Source organism: Manis javanica, chromosome X (genome assembly GCF_040802235.1).
Source record: "Manis javanica isolate MJ-LG chromosome X, MJ_LKY, whole genome shotgun sequence".
NCBI lineage: Eukaryota > Metazoa > Chordata > Mammalia > Pholidota > Manidae > Manis > Manis javanica.
The window spans coordinates 107868472-107881715 of record NC_133174.1 but is presented as its reverse complement, the minus strand read 5'-3'; the positions used below and the strand labels follow the sequence as shown (position 1 = coordinate 107881715).

At 42.4% G+C, this 13244-nt stretch overlaps 1 protein-coding gene across 1 annotated transcript in view; it reads right to left on the bottom strand.

Annotated features, from left to right (window-relative positions):
• LOC108388140 (dedicator of cytokinesis protein 11-like) overlaps nt 1-13244 on the bottom strand; it is a 135527-nt gene that overhangs the window by 64863 nt on the left and 57420 nt on the right. The window contains 5 exon segments of the mRNA XM_073227563.1: nt 4120-4332; nt 5489-5629; nt 9307-9390; nt 10936-11015; nt 11414-11591. Coding sequence (XP_073083664.1) covers nt 4120-4332; nt 5489-5629; nt 9307-9390; nt 10936-11015; nt 11414-11591 — 696 coding nt within the window.

Here is a 13244-nt window from a genome sequence, read left to right as displayed (position 1 = left end):
GAGCCGTGGGCGGCGGAAAGTGTGCTGAGCAGCACACCTTGAGTGTGATCTCATCCTTCATGATTGTCACCTAACTCTGCTGGATGACTTTTGGGCATTATCTGACTTGGTCTTCATAAAACCCACTGAATGCAGGTACTACATACACTATACCCATTTTACAGAATAAGAAACCGAGGCTTAGAGAGGTTTCGGCAGCAGTAAGTGGGTGAAGAAAACTGGAGCCAGGGCTTCTGGGCTACACAGCCCATGCTCTACTTACTGCCTCTCAGCATTGAGGCCCACGCAGCCACCTCACACAGTGAGGCTGGATGAGAACAGTAATACCGAGTATTGCTGCAGCTAGTGTTCCCTGAGCACCTATTTTCCCCCATTCCCAGTACCCTGGTGATCTCCCCACACTGAAGCCAACAATTTTCAGGAAGCTGACAACTGACGAGAGCAAGCTGCTTTCGTTTGTTCATCTGTGATCATGGTTACTGCTGCTCCTACCAGCAGTTGTCCTGAGCAGACGCCACGGGCCTGGGGCAGCGCCAAGCACCGGGCTGGCACACCTTGGCGCAGGCTCACGGTAGCCCAGGGCACACCTGAGGACGCCGATGCACAGAGAGGTTCGAGGTTCGCTTTTTAACGGACCAGGGCTTCCAGTGCAGGGGGACACTCTCTGGGGCTGTCTGGCCTCCTGTCCCAGCAGCTCCTAGCCCTCTCCCTCCCCCAGAATACGGAAGCAGAGCCAGAGAGCACCCACGAAGCCTGTGTGGGCTGGGAGTCTGGCCCTCCAGGACAAGGCCTCTGACCCAGACCTTTTTTCTCACCAGCCCCCCACAATGGGGGGCTCTTATCCACTTCACGGCCCTCTCTCCCCCCTCTAAGGAATGGTTCAGGTCCCCCCCACTCCAGTCCCCAGCACTTACACAGCCCCCAGGGCATGGCAGGAAGGGGCACAGTCGGGGGACACTCCACACCCTTTCACCACCCCAGCCACTGCTGCCCTCAGCGGGGAACCCACAGAGCCACAGGGAGGTGGACTCCCAGGAGTCGGCGGCTTCCCCAAAACCCCAATCCAACGTCTGATCATGGGGGCCAGTGGGGGTCTGAGTTCTGCCAGTGTATCTGCAATGAAACTGCCAGGCAGTGAAGAGTAAAATGAATGGTCACAGTAGCTGTCTGGTGTCCGGGAGGCAGAACGACTCAATGGACCCAACTTTCTCCTGCTGTTCCTGTGGCCACCCTGTTGCTTCTCGGGAAGCCCCTGGAATGAAACACCCCAAGGCATGGATGGGGAGTGCCTACAATGGCCTCAAAACTCACTGTGCGCTAAGCCCTGGGAGCTGCCACTTCCTATAGATAACACTGCCACTTAAAGAGCCTTGCTGGAAGGGACGGGCCTGCCAGACAGCCCTTTGTGGAAATGCTGGGAAGCTAGGCCATTTCTCCCTCTCTAGGGTGACATGGGAGCAGTACACACAGGGGCAAAAACCTGGGCTGTGGAGACTGCCAGACCTAGGTTCAGCTCCTGTTCCCCATCGTATTAGCTCTGTGACCTCAGGCAAGCCACCTGACTGCTCTGTGCCTATTTCCTCATCCATAAAATGGGGACAGTGACAGTACCTACACCTACTTCACTACGGTGTTGTGAGAATTGTAACTTCACTCAGATAAAGGGCCTAGAGGAACACAATGGGAGAAATAAGTGCTTAAATTGTTACTAAAGAGCTGAGATTAGTATTCAGATCTGCTAATAACCCTCAGTCTCTCTCCACCATAGTACTTCCTCCTCATCCTAAATGGGAAGAAGTTGAGGGAGAAAAAAAAAACTTCTTTAAAATAAAATTCTCAACTACTTGAAATAAATGACCACTTCCCGGTATCTTGAGTCTATTTGAAAAAGGGTGCAAAATGGTAAAGTTGTGGGAGGCCACAACCCAGCATTCTCACCTTTCCAGCCCTCATCTATTCCTCTGAGGCCTCTCTCCAGCCCCACACCTTCTATGCAGTCCTGAGTGAACTCCCAACCGCTGACCCCTCCTCACGTTCCAAACTCCTCCACTATCATTGTGCTATGTACTTCCTTACTTGATTACACATTCTGCCTCACACTGGTAACTGAGGTCCTTCCTTCCAAGCAGACCTAAGCTTCAAATCCTGCCTTTACCACTACTGGCTACATACGGTGGGCAGCTGACTTCACCTCTCTCACATGCAGTTTCCTCATCCGCAAAACAGCAACAACTACACGATTTCACAAGGCTATGACAATCACACGAGACACCGATGGAAAATTCCGGCATACGGAAGCTATTCAGCAAAGGTTGATTTTTCTTCCTGACCTAGATTACAAGTGGGATGACACCTGAATTCACAATTTAAACTTCTTGCCCTGAACACAAAGCTGAGTCCATGGAAGTAAGACAGTAAATGCACCATGGCTTAAAAGGACTTACTTGATATTGTGTGAGAAATTTTAAACCAAAAATTTCAATAGCAGGTTCTCAAATACTTACAATAAATACTGTACTTGCTCAATCTCTGTTGGAAGCAAAGACCGTCATAACGGAATGTTCACGTATGTGACGATAGGCTGAGTAACAAACAAAGGGGCCCTAATGGGGGAAAAGCTACCACAGATCCATAGCCCAAAGAAGGTGTGACGACACAAGTTAAACTCTTCCAGTACCATGCGGCAACCTGTATCAATGAGCCTAATCTTGAACCCTGAAAACCCCAATGCTTGGAATTCACTCTAAGGAGGTAATTCAACAAAGGAGCTAATAACATATATGTGCAGGGATGTTCAATGGAGCATTATTTAGGATATCCAAAGATTAGAAAGATCCTGACTAGCTAAATCAATGGAATACCATATTAGCCTTTAATAAGAATGTAATGGATCCAGAGACATTGACACAGGATGAACACGACGTTACATGAATATAGTCGATACAAAACAGCATGAACATGACAGTTTCTGTAAGAGTATACATACTGTACATGTGTTTATATATACACAGCAGAGATGTCTAGAAAGATGTTCACCAAAATGTTAATGATTATCAGCTACAAGACGTGATTTTTAATTTCTTCTTTATGTTTTCTGTATTGTTTGAATTTTCTACATAGTAGTGTATTTACCTTTATAATCAGAAGAAAAGAGGAATGTTTTTATTTCGGGAAAAACAAATCTCACAGTGTGAGCTGCTTTGTTCCCATCTGCCTCTTCCCACTTTCATTCTTTGCCACACTCCAGTTTCCCTTCAGTTGCCAAACTCTAGAAGGCAGACCGTCAATTCGGCTCTGCCCATCCTCTTATGGCCTCCAGCCTGGCCAGAGGTCAAAAGGCCAGGACCTGTTAGGCTCCTTCTAAAGGGGATTCTTTGCCTCAGACAGGGCTGAAGAAAGCAGCATTTCAGCTGTGACACAGCAGTTCCCTCCCTTTGCTTTTCAGCCAGAACTCCTTTTATAAAGAGCCTCTATGTGTCATTAAAACTACCTACTCATAATGGAAATGGGAATTAGGGATGAGAGGTTATTGTAGGGTCAGTTCTGTCTTCAAAGAGGTGAGCCTTTCAGGCACCTATTGCCCTGCTCAGAAGTATGCATTTTGGTGTGGCGGGGAGGGGGTGGGGGGGGGTGAGGTGTGTGTGTGTGTGTGTGTGTGTATGTGTGTGGGTGGGGGGGGGGGGGGGGGGGGGGTGGTGGTGGTGGTATGGTGGGGTGTGTGTGTGTGTGGAGGGGGGGTTGGTGGTGGTGGTGGTATGGTGGGGGGGTGGGGTGCGTGCGTGTGTGTGTGTGTGTGTGTGTGTGTGTGTGTGTGTGGAGGGGGGGTGGGGGTGGTGGTGGTGGTGGTGGTATCTGTTATCTGCATTCCATCGCACAAAATACTTCCTTTGAGACTCACATTATGGCCCCACTGAAAATGTCACATCACCACTGTATGACTAGCATTATTTGCTGGTTTCCATTTCTGCCCTCCAACTTCAGTCGCCAGTAAAACACCTATACCGAGACCTACAAGAGGTGGAATGCCCCTGAAAACACCGGCCTGAAACTGGCATAATCCTAGGGTGCTTCTGGTTCTTATTTTGAATATATCACCAACGCTAAAAGATCATCGCTTACCTGCTTTATGTAGCGTAAGTGAGATTCAGCAATTCCATGAATGACAGACTCAGGTGAGGAACCTTTTGTATTTCCATCACTGGCCGGTTGGGTTGAAGCACCCCACAGCATCTCACGGACAGATGGGGGGTTCAGGTCTATGTGGAAGTCAGCCGAAATCTTACAATTGTTCTTTACATCGAATAAGGCAAGACTGATAAAAAACGGTTCAACCTGGGGAGGAAAATATCATTTTTAAACTAAGACTTTTTTTAGGGGCGATGGGAGGAGGGGCACAAATTACAAAACAGCTTCTCTTGTTCCTCAAGTTTCTGTGATTACAGTTCTTTCCTGAGTTCAGCATTTAGCTAAAATTGCGTTACAGCTCATCTGCATATAAGAAGAACATTCTAAAATAACAAGACTATCAACTTTTAACTTCTGTTAAATTTTACAAGTTGTAAATTTGTTTTGAATGAACAGAAATCAGAAGGCACATTTAAGGAACATCAACTGTGACATGAATACAATTCAATTCTCCATACGTTTACTGAGATTACCTAAAAATAATGCCAATGCTCTAGAGTAGAAATACATCTTCCCTGCTGTTATGATACAGCTTACTGGATTTATACATCTCATAAGAGCTAATATCAGTCAACATCAAATTACTTGACAAAAGCTTTGCCCCATCAGCAGTTCTGGAAGACATGATTCCTCTCTACAGATGGCATTTGAAAGCTGGTCACAAAGAGAAATTTCATGCCAGATGGCATAGAGACTAACCCTGTACACACAGCGAGTCTGCTCGTACATTTCAGCTACGTGGTGGAAAATAAAATCACTGTGGATACTGTTCAGAGATAAAACTAGGACCAAAAAATAAAGATGAACCTTTGGAGATTCTGTATTTCCAGTTTCAAGTACTTCCGAGCAATTCAAATGATCCACGACAGCTAATAATTAGAATTTTCTGTGCAGAACCAAACGAGTTCCCTCTGTGAGAACAGCGAGTGAGGCTAGCTTAACATCACAGCATCTGGACCCCCGCACGGCTTTGGTGCCTCTTTCCCATTGCTATGGGCCAGTTTCACAGAAGAAGTCAGATTCTCTCATAGGATTCACAAATTCTGAGGGTTTTCGGGGTCCTGGGGCTGTGTCCCTCTTAACGTTAAGAACCCACTCTAAGGCTCATGAAGCCTCTCAAGATGGAAACGCATTTATATTTTGGCAAAAGAAAGAGACGTGTATGGAAATGCTTCCATGCCAAATTCATTACAACATGTAGCAATGGAATTTTCATCCCAGAAGTTGGTTCTCAGCAGTAAAAAACAAGGGTGCTTCCTTAATGCACTGTTTTAAGGGAGGTGGAAGGTGAAGTCATACATACGTTCGTGGGTGGTCCCTTGGCATTGTCTCCAACTTGACCCAAGATATTGAATGTTAAATCATGGCAATTTACTTGGAAACGTTTATTGCACTTTTCCTCAAATGGCTTTATATCGGGTTCAATTCCTGAAAAGTCCAACCTCTACAAAACAGATTAATATGAATCACTGCGCCCCCAAAAAAACACAATTCATATTAACATAGACCTACAAGTCAAAACTCCAGAATCTAACAGTTTTCTGTCTATTCTTCATTTGAATGAACCTTTTCAATTTTTGCATTCAACAAGCTTTCGTGGAGCTCTTACACTAAAGTTCAAATACTGACAGAGAAATCCTAGAGGGAGATGATGAGACTCTGATCTCAGGCATTGGAAAAGTCACAAGTCTGCACGACGGTCTACAAAACCCTACACAGCATGACACCCTACCTACTTCCACTCCTCTCTGACCTCATATCCTACCACTCTTGCCTTCCCTGTTCTCTCCTCCAGCCACACTGGCTTCCTTGGCCATTTCTCCAGCATACCAAGTACACCCTCACCTCAGTGCCTTTGCACTTGCTGTTCTGCCAGGAACCTTCCTCCCCCAAGTAGATGCACGGCTTACTCCCTTCACTTCATTCAAGTCTCCAGTCAATTTGCATTTCCACAGAGAGACCTTAAGTTCCTATATAAAACTGCACACTCTGACAATTATACTTCTTTCCTTGATTTAGTTCCCTAACATTACTCTTTTTTGTATTTTCTTAGTTGTTCATGGTTCGTCTTCCCCAAAGATACATGTTCTAAGATGGTAGGAATTTTGTTTCTTTCACGAGCTGTGCGGGACGCAAAAGTGACATGAATGGATTTGGGAGGCATCAAAAACAACCCAATGGTCTCTAACTTGGATGATTTAGTAGAATGTAACATTACAAACTTAGCTGTGAAATACACATGAGGGTGAGTAGAGATGATGAGTTCAGTGTGGGATGTGTTGAGTCTGAGGTGATGGTAGTAAGCGGTTGGAAAAATAAGGTCTGGGTTCAAGATCTGCACTCTGGAGTCAGTGGCAGCGAGGCCGTGGAACAGGACAAGGCTGGAACCCTGGGGACCACCTACTTTTAAATGATGAACAGAGGGAGAGGTGTCTGCTTAGGGAACTGATAAACACTGAACTCAGGCTCTAACAGAGCTGGGGGATGTATCGGGCTGCCACACAGATTTTTTTTCTTAAAAAAAAATTTGAAATGGGGCATTACGATTAGCGTGTATAGTGTTGGGGGGTGGGGGGCACGGGAAGGGCTGTGCAACACAGAGAAGACAAGTAGTGATTCTACAGCATCTTACTATGTTGAAGGACAGTGACTGTGAACTTGGTGACAAGTAGTGATTTTACAGCATCTTACTATGTTGATGGACAGTGACTGTGAACGGGGATCTGGGGGGGACTTGGTGAAGGGGGGAGCCTAGTAAACATAATGTCCTTCATGTAATTGTAGATTAATGATACCAAAAAAGAAAAAAAATTGAAATAGCAATAAGTTAGTTTTAAAAAAAGATATTGGGAGTCAAGGAATTCCTCTCAGCAGGGGAGGAACCTTCCCCTCCACAAAGACACTCCTAGAATCCTCCTGAGCTCACACAACTCAGGCAATCTGAGTGCTTGTGTTCGTTCTGAGTAGACTTACATGCTGTTCACAAATGGGAGGAAAAGTAAAGATAGTGGGGCAACTTACTCTATTTCCGTTAAGACCAGAGACAGGGTAGACGGGAAGTGATTAGGTGAATCTGAGCAGAATATACTGCCAATATAGAAAACTCAAGCCAACAAACGCAAGAATTTCTCTCAATCGCTTAAGTTCTTCAAGCCAAAATAGGTGTTGTGCCTGCAGAGTCTCTGGTAATTACAGACATTCTGACATAGCCTGTATCACTGACAAGAATCCTCCTTAAAAGGGCCTGTGTAATATTCGTACCTGAAAGCATGATTTTTCCCCCCTCTGAGTCTATTCATCTACAAAGGCAATACAAATGTGTGGGACTAGACAGCTCCCTCTTGAATACTTATCTGTGGAGCGAGCGGAGACAAGTCACTGCCATGGAGATCAATTCTAATTTCTGCCCCTTTATCTGCTCTCCTCTCTATCTTACTCGGAGAGTGGAACGTGAAGAGAACTGGACGAAACCGCCCCAGGCCCCGTATCCTTTCCCTTCTGAGGCCTGCAAGGGCAGATATTGGGATGGACACATGGCCTTCGCCAGGAGCTCAGACTTGGGGCTATCTATCCCCGGCAGTCAGCCAGTGTTTTCTTTGCGCTCTAAGGTCCACGGTAGAAAACCTCTCTCTAAATGTCAAACTGTGGCCCAAAGAGAAGGGTGGTATCATCGGACGGCACATCACTTAGAAAAGGTCGTTGACACATACAGCATAGATTTCTTTGTGCTGAGACTGCCTTCCGTAACCTACCTTAAACTCAGTTTTTTGCCCTTCAAGTTTCATTGCAGCTGTGATTTTTTCTCTCACTACAGCTCACTGATAACTCAAACACAGTATCACTTCAGTTCCATGACCACAAAAACACTACACCACAAATTTCTTAAAGATGCTGGATTAAGTGTCAACCACAGTCAATTGGTTTCTTTGTATACAATGCAACAGCCTGAGGTGTTCCATTAAGAGCCCAGTCATTGGTGGGGGGAGAAGGGAGGGGGTGGAATCCAAGGCTCAGACTTGTTGGAAGGAGTAAATTTCTGACTGCCTCGGGACTGACATCCCCAGGGTCTGCTATATACTTTTTTTTAAAAATTACGTAAGTTACACAAACAAGATAATACTGCTATGGAAAAAAGACCAAACATTTAAAAAACTTTTCCCCAAATAATTTTATTTCTTATATAGTATTTTCACTAAGGAAAAATGTCTGTGTTCTTGATGCGCTGTATATATTTTCCATTTCAGACTAAAAAAAACTGTAATGAGAAAAACATGAAGCAAAGAGAAAAAAAATGAAATGTCTTCCCCCAATTTTTATATTTTTATATTTTCACTGAGACAAAAACTATAATGGTTATACAACACATACTTTTCTATTTCAAAATAAAAACCCGTAAGATTTTAATTAGAGGTCTCATGTAGAAAAAGTGAAAACAGAAAATCCACCTTTCCCTAAATAATTTCATTTTCTCCTGAGATACGTTACCATTAGGAAAAATGTTTGTAATATTTATATACTGTAGAATTTTTTGCTTTAGATGAATCAGCAATTTAATTAGAAAATGTCACGACATTAAACATTAACTGCATGTATCTTAGTACAAAGGGTGCCTAACTCTCATGGAAGAGGTTAAAATACTCATGCACGTGAATCTGCACTTCCCTGCACTGCTTTCCACTGAAAAGCCAGACATGAAAATTTTACCAGTTCTACAGACTTACATCAAAAATGGAAAATAAATCACACGTCTCATATGACCCGGGGTTCTTTACACTGCAGATACTCGCTGCTACTGGATCACAATTGCATTTAATGGGTTAAAACAGCACTGAAACCATCTTTAAGGGTTCTTTACCCATGTTGAGGGTTGAGATGAAGGGAAAAGAATATTGAGACCAGGCAAAAAAAACCAAACATGTTCAGTGCCAAACTATCTATGTGCACGTGACAGTCATGAGTGCAGCTAGCTGTTAAGCTACCTGTTCAAAGTAAACGGACAAATACAAATGTTGCCCAGTGATGCTAAACATCAGTGATTTTATTCAACATTTCACAGCTACTGTGTATCTGAGTAAGTAATAATTCTAGGATTAGGATTATTTTAAGACATATCGTCAGTACCTGAACTTCCGAATCAAAAGAAAAGAGATTCTGTCTTCCATCTCCTCTACTGAGTTTGTTTAGCTGTTCAGTTTCTCTTCCATACTGAAATTTAAAAACACATACATATATATATGTATATACATACACACACACACACACACACACACACACACAAACATTACTTCAATTCCTTCAAAATGGTATTAACTGCCATTTAAAAATCTAGTTTATTTGAAACTAGCAATTTGACACAGCTTCAAAAATACTCCTATTCTCCATTTCGATATACTTAAGAAAGATAAAGAATGCTTGCCGGGCGACAGTCACTATCACTACGACCCACGATAACTTACAGATCCGGTACCTATACTTTCTACGTGCCTCTGATAACACCAAGAATATTGTTCAACTCACAGTAATACAAAAAAGGAATCCAAGAGACTTTGGATACAGAAGCGAAATAAACAAGAGAGAAGGTACTGGAATATTATGTGCAATTCTCATTTCATTACATTAGCAAAAAACAAAATGGGCTGTACAGTCTAGAATGACAAAGACTCAAGAGGGGATACGTTAGCATCTGCACTATCATAATAAGTTTAGATCAGGGGATCATGAGTTTGTTCCTAAATTTTGGAAAATAGCTTTGAAGTTCAAATTAGAGAAGGGTAAATTTAAAGGAGAAAAAAGTAGCTTCTAAACTGGTGTACTTAGTAGTACAGCAAGAGCGATAGAGTAAAAACGTAAATAGGTTTAACAAGGATTTAAATGAATAAATGGCTTATAGCCTTCTAATCTATTACAGTATAGAGTCCACAGAGTAAAATATGTAACCTACTAAGACAAGTAGGACAATCACCTCCACATTTTTTTTTTTTTTTTTTTTTTTTTACTTTTCCTAGTTTAATAAAGGATCCTGTAAAGGATACGAATTAATAGCCAGACAAAGAGATACATAAGACAAGGTCCCAAATAAAGGAGTGTCTATCCTCACAGACTTCAGGGCCTGGCTCGGTGGCATATGGAGGTGGTCTGGTTCCCCACGCGTGGAAATTCTCTCTCGGACAGAGGAGTGGGATGCAAAAGGGCTCTACACTTTCAAAACTGGCTCACTTCCAACTGCAAAGGGCAGAGTGATTAACACAAATGATGTCTATTCACCAAAATCTTTACCTGATGAAATTATCTGTATACATATTCATACGTATTGGCATATATAGAATGTCTACATATTCTCTAATTTACATATAAAGAATATGATTAGGAAATCAACATGTACAAGTCATTAGATTGAATATTGTGTTCAATCTGCATCAACAGCCCCCTGAATGAAGAATAACTATTTTATAAATGACAAATAGTAATTAAACTGAGTAAGAAGTAACAGAAAAAATAAATAAAGTCATGAAAGTCTAGAAGTACTTCTTGGCCTCTGGGAAACAAGTTAAGATTTTCTCAACTGTTAGTTGGCACTCACAAGTCCAACTTTAGGAGTGTAAACCTCCGTTACAATCTCAACCTGTTTCAATACCTTGCTGTGGTTTTTAACTTAGAAGTCACATGGCCAAACGGAAGCCGGCATTAAAACTTTAATAGCTAATCCTGCTTTGCCTCACTTGGAGACAAGTTGCCATAAGAAAGATGTACCTTCATCAGTTCCGGATGCATGCTCCTTTCCAAACTGGCCATGATGTTCTCGGCTTTTCCTTGGCTGCTAGTTTCATCATCTGCAAATTCATTAAAAGCAGATGTTCCAAGCCATGCAGACCATTACCAATCACCTAAGAGGAATATCCTAACCATTAATCCCACCCCATCCTCTCCTACTAGATTTACTGCAAAGAATTTTGATCATGAAAGCATAAGGAAAACTTTAATGGGCTTTAGAAAATCTGCCATTCTGAAGTCCCTATCCGTTTCAGTCTGGTTATATTTCATGTGTCAGAGCCCATGAAGCATCAACTGAAAAAAAAAAAAAAATACATCAACCTGCATAGTCCTTTTTAATGAAGAAGTAGGTCAACCTTCAGGATTAAGAGTTCTACATTCACCCTACACAAAGGACATTCCTATGGACTTAAGATAAGGGCTTCACCTCAGTAATGATTTGTTTAAAAATTCTGACCTTGTGCTGTTTCTACCGTCTCTTTTTTCTCTTGCACTAAACTGTCCGTATTGATCTGAATAATCTTTTTCAAAGTTATCAACCATTCCTCCATTTCCTGCTCAGTTTCAGCAGCCAGATAATGGCTGTACTTATCTAACATCTTGAGTTCAAAAGCATGACGGCGCATTTTCGGGCACTAGAAAAAAAAAAAGAAAAGATGTGTTCAGTTAGTTTAGTTGCCCTTTTAATATTAGGTCTCTCGTTGGATTGTGTTTTAACCTCAGCTCAGCACATATGTCAATACTTCCATGAAAGAACTGCTTCTTTCAACAAGAAATAGAAATTCCAAGACGACAAATGACCATGTCAAACATTTTTATTCCCCTCAGTACTGAGCAGAGTGGTATATGCACAAAGTTGGCCTAAATTACTACCTGTTGGGTGAGCGTTACCATTCAGGGCCTTTTGACATCCTTCACATTTAGATAATCAAACTACCACCATGAAAATAAGCAAATGTTTTACTATTTCCACACTGCTTACAGTTTTCCTTGCATATCTACAGATTTCCAAAATCAGCCCTTAAAAACAAGCTTACATGTGACCTGAAATACATCTGGTCCTTGCTTTATATCACACCACAAAATGCAGTATCGATACCTAATTCACTTTACCATGCATAACATGAAATGCATCATAGCAGCATAAAAGATTGTAACTGGTTCACATTAAATGGTGGCTCTCACTAGAAAATATGCAAGTGGCCTATCCTGAAATACTAGCACATGAGAGAAAAAGAAAAACAGCCTCCTCCTTTCCTCAAACACAATGACACATTTTCATATTACCACCTTCTCTATCATGACAAAACAAATGATGCCCTCTCCCCCCCACTCCCAAATACCTCAGCATTCATTTCAAGAAAAGTTCATGAATCAATAATTGCCCACTGCATGGTCATTATTCAAGAAAGAACCACAGAAGTTCCTCCTTCTCCTCTTCAAATCATAGCAACTTATGCAATTAAACTGCTGCAGCAGCAAGTAATAGATTTATAGATTTTCAAATATTTGGGACGGAAGAATCATAAATAGGTAGAGAAAGCAAAGCCTGGGAACTATAAGGGAAGGTCAACACACTAGAGCTAACTGAGAAACTCTGAGAATTGGGTATGCCCTCTTTCTTCCGGTAAGACAAGAAATATATTATATATATAAAAAAAGAAGGCACCTTTCATTCACACGGATCTTTTTATTTTTAAGACTATTTTTCATTTGGTCCTCATGATGATCTCATTTGATAGAGTAAACAGGTATTGTTAATCCTACTTTATAGTTTTGAAAATTAAGATTCAGGTAAGCTGAGGGCGCCGAACTGATCTATCCGCTGCCTCCTAATTAGCCCACGGCTCCTTCTAGACAACCACGCCGCCCTGACTCTATAGTAATGGCTCCCACCTCTTGGTCAATCAACTTCCTATTAGATCACCTCTCTGCCTTCTGTTTCCAGCCCATCTTTGTTCACGCCCCCTCAGTAATGCAAATAAGGAAACATCTGTGAAGCCCTTACTGTGTACACACCACGGCTAATTATTACAGGGGACACAGACTCGAAAAGGACATCATCTCTATAACCCTAAAAGGAATGTGCAGAATTAACCACAAATTCAGAGTGTGATTCAGTTCTATGATAGGAAACAGCACAGAGGTAGCATTTGTTTCCATTCAGAGGGCCTGAGAGTGAGGAAGAAAACCGAACCCGCTTCATGCCGGAAGGCCCATTCGAGCTGAGTCTTACAAGATATGGCCCAAACAGGAACAGAAGGGGAAAGTCTATGACAAGCAGAGAA